The sequence below is a fragment of the Malurus melanocephalus genome, unplaced genomic scaffold (genome assembly GCF_030028575.1).
Source record: "Malurus melanocephalus ecotype Western Australia unplaced genomic scaffold, MMel_1.1 scaffold_305, whole genome shotgun sequence".
Classification (NCBI taxonomy): Eukaryota; Metazoa; Chordata; class Aves; order Passeriformes; family Maluridae; genus Malurus; species Malurus melanocephalus.
Window position 1 is genome coordinate 819,586 of NW_026623537.1, and position 8,377 is coordinate 827,962.

Below are 8,377 nucleotides of genomic sequence, written 5' to 3' on the forward strand. Positions count from 1 at the left end.
TTTTTTAAATGAAACCATTGCAAGGGGAATTCAGCAGCTACCTTACTAAAAGCAATTTCAGAGCATTTCTGCCAGTCCTTGAGCATTGGCCAGAAGGCAGATTGTGTTTGCAGCTCAGACAAGCCTTTCAGGACAGCAGCTCACCCACCTCCAGCAGCAGCTCTGCTTTGTTCAGTGCAGGTGGGGAGATGGACTGCAGAGCAGCATGAAAACCTGACAGAGATGTTTGGCAAATGGGATGACATATTTAAAAAAAAATAATAATTTTTTAATCACTTCTTACCTTTATTGGCCAGTACGGTGTCCACAGACTCTGACCAGGCCATGGTTTCACCAGCACTTGACCTGTGGAAACAACATCTACCCTTGAAAATAACATTGAGATCTTTGYCCTGTGCAGTCTGGGGTGGCTCAGAGCCTGTGGGTTGGGGACAGCCACTCATCCTGCCCTAYACTCAGAATATCAGGGATATTTGACGCTGCTGACTTAATTATTCATCCTTGAAATGCTCACAGTGCTTGCAGCTGGTGAAACTCTAATAAAGTGCAGGAGAGATGTGAGTGTTCTAGAGCAAGTACTGAAGTTCTTTTGGAGTTCAAAAGGATTAACAATTCATTGACATGATACTTTTTGCTGGAAATTATCTAAAATGTTATCCAGCTAACAGGGTAGGAGACATGGGCCTTATACTGGCTTCTCAGTGGTATAAATGATTGAGTAAGTTCATAGTTTTGGCTTTTCCTCTATAGCTTGTAGGTTTCTTCTAGGCATGAGGGCAAACACTTTGTTCTCTATAAAATATTGCCAGTTTTCTTAATAATAAAAAAAAAATCCCAAGCAGTCTTAAATACTGTAAACAATATTTGATGTTCCTAAGGTGACTGAGAGCTCAGCTACCAGAACTCTGCTCTCTGAATTACACTCAGTCTGAGAGCTGTATCCCACAGCCAYTTCTCAGCATTGCCACTAATGGCCTTTTCTATTTGCAAATTTATAGAAAGATTGAATGGCAGTGTCAAGATATTATGTAGCTGTAGTTACAATTGTAATTATAATTATAATTATAATTGTAATCTTTACAAGGGACAGTGGCCCTGACACCTTAAATGAGCAAGCTTTTTTGTAGATCTCAATTTACTTGGATCCAGAGGGAAAAATTATATTTAAGCAAGAAAAAAATGGTGCCTATTTGTAAGTATATATAAACATATAGATGAGGAAAACTGGAGTGCAAACATAGTAAGCCTGTGAAAACACAAATGAAAACTAAACACAGCATTGTGTTGTACTTTGTGAGACATCACATGATGATGGAATTAATCAGCAGAGAATTTGTTTTAGCAACTGTAAGAAACTTTTATCAAATGCATCACCAATTTTCAGGATTTTTATTAAATGTTTATGAGCTTTCTTGTCAAACAGAAAAGCGAAATGAAAGGCCAGGATGAACCAGACAGTTTTGCTCCTCGTTCTTATGGGCAATGTTAGTTGTTTTAATATTTACTCACCACTCTGAGAATGATCTCACTGACCTTGTGGGATTTACTCGAATGGGAATGGCAAACAGAATTGGCAACAAGGAATCAAAATAGTCATGTCCCCTTCAAAGGGGGAAGGAAAATAAAGCTGTGCAGATTATTCAAGCTTGGTCACTCAATCCCATAAATCTCCCGCGATTAAAATAGCCATAAAGAGCAACTCACTTGGCTGGCATTTTCTGTTCCACTGTTTGTTTGTCTGACTGTCACAGGGAAGGCAGAATTTCTTTTCCTGACTGATCTTCAAGCTGAAGGTGAGGTGACAGCAGGAACAACACAATTAGCACGTGAATAACCAACCAGGACAATGCACATTCACTGAGATTGCTTACAACTCTCCTTAAAATGATGTCTTTCAAACAGGTGGCCTTTTTCCTGACAGTTCCATTCACACCTGACAGTGCCCACAGCACCTCCCTGCCCAGGTTCATGGGTGGTGCAGCCAGTCCAGAGCTGGGGAAGGGGCTGGAGCACAAGGCTGGTGAGGAGGGAGCTGGGGGTGTTTAATCTAGAGAAAACCTGGCTCAGAAGGGACCTTTTTGCTCTCTRTAACTGCCTGAAAAGGTGTTGTTGTAGCCAGTTGGGGGTTTAGGTAATTTGTCTCTTGCTCTTAGTAGTTATTCTCTCATCCCCAGCTCATTTCTTCCTCTGTGTAACCCTTGCWGTCCCTCCTTCTCCTGAACAAGCAGCTTTTACTGATTGGCTTCTTGCCCCGCTTCAAATCCTGTCCTGAGGCCCAATCCTTTATTCACATCACCCAGATTCCTGGTTCTCGATGTCTCCACATGACATAAACTTCCAGTGGCTCCAGAACTGGGATCCCAGCTGTCCCAGASTGAGGGATTTTGGTYTCRGTTAAAATATTTTACACCTAGCAGRGCAGTTTTAGGAGTTTAGGTCCCATTTGATTTTCTCCTATGGTACAGTCATGATCAAAGCTGCCTCCTGCCTGTCTGAGAGCATCTTTCTGATTTTAGCCATGCCTTTCTTCTAAGGTAAGAGAGAAGAACCCAAGCACCACATGCCAGGTTTCAYTCTTAGAAAGGTTAAGAGATTATTCCTTATCCTTACCTTTCGTAGATCTGTAAAAGACGTTTCAGGCCAATCTATTTGATGAACTTCACATGGGACAAAAAAAGTAGTGAATCTGGTCAATTCTGCACCAGAAAGATGAAATCAGACATGGAGAGGTGCATTACTGGGATGAGCAGGAGAATTTCACTGTCTTACTGGAGGAAAATAAGAAACCAGTTTGTCTCTAAGATGAAAGCAGAGAGGAGCTATGATTGCCTTCTGATCATGGAGGGGTAGCCCAGTGAGAAAAAATAATTATTTTAGCATAATGGTGATATTGACAAAAGAAAAATTGTATATAAACAGCCAGTGAACAAATTCAGACTGAAAACTAGAATAAGGTTTCACCAAATGTTGCATTTTTAGTCTCAACTTTTTACAGTTGTATTTTTGCCCTCTCTACTCCTCTGTACTTTGATGATAGAGCTTCACATATTTGTGAGATTATTTTAAATTGTTGTCTTTGTTAGCAGAACACTGGAAATGATGACCCAAGATACCCCTTTTACTCCTACCTATTACTAAGAAAAGATTCCTGGCAGCAAAATGCAAATCCTTTCTGTAATTCCTTTGCTTTGCATCTGCTTCCTTCTGAACCTTCTAGCAGAAGAGAAATGTTAATTGCCACCCTGATTTTCTGCTGTGATTCTTTTTTTTTGTTTAATTGGTTATTTTCTCTTATTTCCAGAGCACATTCTGTGGGTGGTACCACTGTGTCAGACAAGACCAAAAGCTTTCCAAGCATCTTGCAGGTGCGGAGAAAACTCTCTGCATTWACAGAAAATCCTTTGGGATTAAGTCAATCCCAGGTTTGAGCTTTGGCAAAAAGGTGTAAAGATAATACAACATAATACAAAATCCAGCCACTATTTGTAGAGCTTCTGGCCTGGCAGAGCATAAAYGGCTACAATTTGAATTTTCTACGTGTCATGCCAGAAATTGGGTGCARTTGTGAGAACAGAGGTGATGCCAAATTGAACAATTTTCTTGGCTGACTCTGTTCATATCTCAATGCTTACCTGTGTCTAATCCCAGTGGTTCTACTATTTACCCACCTTGGAATCATGATGGTAAATTGACTTTTTTGGTTATGATAGGACGGGTTACCCAATATCTGCCTGTTTTTTCTTAATATAATCAGATGATGCACATTTATTTCAAAACAAAATTCCAAACAGTGAAACAGATGCATTTTTAAATTTCTGTCTAATAGCCTGATATCTGAATGATGCAGACTTGACCATCTCTTAATGATTTTTCAGTGCTGATATTTTTTAAATCAGTCTCAGCAGCCACAGAAGGATGCTAAAAGCTGGGAATATTTTAGCACACATAATGACTGGATTGATGCAGTCTGATTGCTCTTGTTTTTTATGAGGTGCTGCTCACAGTTCACAAGATTCTGTGAGGGATTCTCATCACTGTTCTGCCCCCAAACATTCTGTCAGTGCTGCTCAGTGCATGCCAGCTGATAATGTTTCAGGTGCACAGCAGGTGAGAGGGTTGTGATGATATTTGTATAATAACAGTAAGTTCACTAACCAAAGGTAGGCACAGCCACTTCTTCCCACAAAAACCAGCTGGTTGTATTCCTCTGTGMTTCCTCTGCTTGGAACTTAGTAGTGTCTGGGAAGAAATTCTTAATATTTCACTGAAAWGTCAGAAGGAGAAAAAGTGATCTTGGTATTAAATGCATCAGCTGCTGGTGCAAGCGCATTGGTCATTCATAATAAACAGTATAAAGCAAACAAAAGGAAATATGAAAATGCAGCAGAGATGGGATGGAAGTTGCACACTGAATTATTTCTCAGCTTTTTGTGACTCTGGACACAGCTGYAGCATCAGTTCTCTCMTGGCTGGGGCTGGGTGTGCAGGGTSACTCAGGTAAGGCTCAGCTATTGCAGGCTGTTTTTSGCTTTAGCTGGGAGCCTCTGGCTGAACATTCCAGTAACTCTGAGSACTGGGCTGTGGATTTTGAATGCCCTGCCTTTGATAACACAGGAGAACTGGAACAGGAGGAATGTGGATCTGACTGAACATTTCCAACTTGGCCAACATTACGTGCTAAGGACCCCTGATTTATTAAATATTGAAGTCTTCAGAACTTTTAGTCTCGTTGCTCARCTTTTACTGATGCTCACCTTTTGATCTTTCGCTACCTTTTGGAATTAATTTCCCTGGTTTATCTTCCTTTATGGAAAGCTATTGGTGTTGAGGGCCATAAACCAGGTCATTTTTTGTTCCTCTGACCCAAAACTGACCCCAAACTCTAATCAGAGCAGTCAAAAGCAATGCTGCATGTTCAGACTGGTGTATTAACCTAAGGAATAACATTCACTTCTGTGTGTTGCTAGAAGGGCTGCCTTGTACTCACCTGAGCCCAGTGTGAGGAAAGCCCACACTGCTGGATGTTTGGCTGTGCTGCTGCTCCCTGGATCAGGTTCAGTATTAATGCTCTTTAATCCCATTCCATGCCCAGRTTCCCTTGGACAGCGCTGTCCTGTGTGGTGTCACCTCGGCAGAACCAAAAGCCACCGAGCTGTCCTGAACAATCACAGCCCAGAGGGACCTGGCTGCACCCCTTATGTGGGGAGAAACCARCATGGTCCAAGCCCTGCTGGCACCCTGGGGACACGGGAACGCCTGTCACACGGGGATGCAAATGTCCCCTAATCGCAGCACCGTGGAAATGCCCACCTTCCCACAGCGCTCGGCACGGGCAGCTCACAAAATCATTTCTTTTTTTCCATGTGAATAACTCTGTGTGCCTTCAGCATGCCACTGAGTTGTTTTGCATAAGAAAATGAGCTCCTATTTTCCACCCAAGCAAACTATACCCTTCAGGTGAAATGTTTTGATTTCAAGAACAATCTGTCAAAATATTTTACACCGCTCTGGGTTCCTCRTATACAGCATTTCCAAGTGCTATACAGACACAAACTTACATTGGGAAAGCTGGAAACAATTCCCCAGAAAATGTGCAATCAGGAAAAACTGGAATAGGACTAGCTGCAGAAAGCTGAGAATAAACCAGGGAGTTGTGAAGAAAGAGTGTCTTAATTATGAGCAAATTTTATGGTGAATAAATGAGAGTTCAGAGTGTCCTTTTATTAGGTTTCAGCCTTATCTTCTGTCCTGTTTGGAAACTCTCAAATGGCTGCTGCAGGATTGCGTTTCTTTCTGGTTAATTTTAGTTACATTTCAGGGAGCAGGCAATGGTAGAGAGAGGCTGAATTGTAAATCTTGGAGTCGGGATAATTTCCTGTAAAGCGTAAGGGGGAATTGGGAGGAGGTTACGCAAACAGACTCCATTTAGGAAAGCAGAGAGAAAAGCTTTGGTATAAAACCAGAGGGAGCTTTCATGAGACCGGCCCTAAGTGATCAGAGCACAACAAGTGCAGGATAACAACACATTAGCAAGGAAAAATAGTAAAAATGGAAGCAAGCTTGGGTGGTAGAGAGAGGAAATGCGTTTTTATCTTTGGCACAGRGCCACCCAGGAGCTTGAGGCATTTGATTGAAGCATTTGACTAAAATGCAAAGAACAGAGTGGGATCTGGGATAGGCAGCTGAGCAAGGCGTAAGTTCATGAGCATATGAATCACTGATGAGAGGAAGATGATTTTCTGCAATTTTTTTCTCAGCTGAGGTCTTTTGGCAGCATGTGTGGAAAGGAGAGGGAGCTGCATTCAAAGCAGGAGCTAATTAAGGCAGGCTGAGCAGCTGGGGACAAAAGGAGAGGAAAATGATCTCTTGTTCGTGAATCWCTTAAAAGTTGTAGCATGTAAAGGCATGTAAGAGCCGTGTTGCTGATTGCCTCCTTCACTGGCAGGTGGAAATCTGTCTTGTTCTTTGAGATTCTTTATCTTAGATTTCATTCCTCTTCAAAATTCAAATTCAATTACTCAGTTCAAAAATCAGTTGTCTTTTGCTCAATAACAAATCAATAACAAATCCACAGCCCCAAAGAAATTATGTGGCCATGTGTCTTTCCATCCCTCAAGTGAAAGAAGAACAGCAGATCRTAATTCAGCCAATTTAAAACCTCTAATGAGACTGAAATAGTGAAACAGGAGCCAAGTCTTTGTGCCACACAAGTCAGCAGATTGTTTCCCTCACACTTCGTGTCCTGAGACTGCACCTACGTAAGGAGTGCAGTGTTTGTGTAGGGGGAATTAYTGTGTTGACAGCAGGAATATTTTGGGAGCTCTTCCTGAATGCTGAATGGCACTTATGGACACGAGAAGCTGCTACATAAACTAATCCCCAATAAAAATACCCGCCCAATAGGCTTTGTGTGTGTATTATTTGCATTAGGGCAGCTCAACAAGAGGATTTGCATAACTGTGGCACTGATCCTGCCAAAACTAGAGAAGCCTGTGTTCTCTGGTACTACCCAAAGGTTTGTGCTGTAAATAGATCTGTGCAGGGCCAGCCCTGAACCTAATCAATCCTGGAACAGCATCACAGACTTGTACTAAACCCATGCCCAGTTCACCTTCCAGGACAGCACTAAATAGCAGAGTGCTCATTTTCTCTCACTAAAAGCAGCCTCTTCTAGAAAAAAAAACCCATTGCCAGATAATTATGTCATTTTGGTTTATCTTTGTGTCCTTTGCCTTCCTTTCCCTGAGTTTATCTTGACTTTCTTTTTACAGTAGTTCCCATGGCATTAGTCTGCTGTAAATTCAGCTYGGGTCCATAATTATCTTTGGAAAACACACATGCATAAATAGCTACCAGGAATATCTTATTTGTTTGTTTTCATTGCAGAACTCACAAGAGGGACCAGTTCTGTCAGTACCACAGACGGATGGGTTTGAGGAAGGCCTCCCTGGAGATAAGCAAAATTTTCCATGTGTCTGTGGAATGAAATAAAGGGCGCCTGCTGACTTCTATTTATCATTGCAGACCCTTCTGACTAAAAGCTGAGTTTCTGCTAGCAAGGAAAAGCCTTACTCAGGGTGCTATATTTGTCATTGGGTTGGATTTTGGAACAGTCATAAATATATGTATTTTTTTCATTCCTTTCCTCCGTGGCAATCCATCCAAAATTTGGATTTTTAGCTGATATGGAGAAACACAGTCACACCAGGGTAGAATCTAGCTGGAAATGTGTAGGTCTCATGTCTGAGTGGCAACAAACCCACTGTGAATTCTGATTTYAACATCAGTGGGACTCTTCTCAAATCGATTCCCTTTCTCCCCAAAGATCCCAATACATGACACAGGAACATGCCCATTTTAAATATATTGTTGGTGACATTAGAGATTCCCTCATCCCAGAATCATCAAGGTTGGAAGAGACTTTCAAGACCCAGCCTGACCATTAACCTACCCCCCACCACAATCACCCCTAAACCAACCCCCAAGCACCACAGCCAGGTCTCTGGGACACTTCCAGAGATGGAGACACTTCCACCACCTCCCTGGCACTCATCCCAGTGCCTGACCACTTTTTCCCTGAAAAAAAATCCCTGTACCCAGGTTCTGACTGCTTGCTGACAGAAAGAGTGCWTGCTTGATGYTTTGAKGYCAGAGAAYTTGATGGAATTTTGAWGGARTAACCCAGCAAGGATCTGGAGATGSTTCCCAGGTCTTTGTGGCTCGGCAGCATTTCCTGATGAGTCTGGATCTCTGCACAGTAACAATTTGATTAAAATAGCAGTGATTACAGCTAGGATTGAACTTCAGGTGAAGTCTTCACACCTTACTCATCAATGTGCTAATGATAAACCAGATMTTGACAACTCTTTAAGCACAC

The 8,377-nt window shown here is 42.0% G+C and overlaps 1 protein-coding gene across 1 annotated transcript in view; it reads right to left on the bottom strand.

Annotated features, from left to right (window-relative positions):
• The window catches only part of RGS21 (regulator of G protein signaling 21), a 2,635-nt gene extending 2,192 nt beyond the window's left edge, over positions 1-443 (bottom strand). Inside the window, exon 1 of the mRNA XM_057377184.1 lies at positions 284-443. Within this exon, the coding sequence (XP_057233167.1) occupies positions 284-443 (160 nt within the window). The remainder of the gene's footprint in view (positions 1-283) is intronic.
• Between the last annotated feature and the right edge of the window lie 7,934 nt (positions 444-8,377).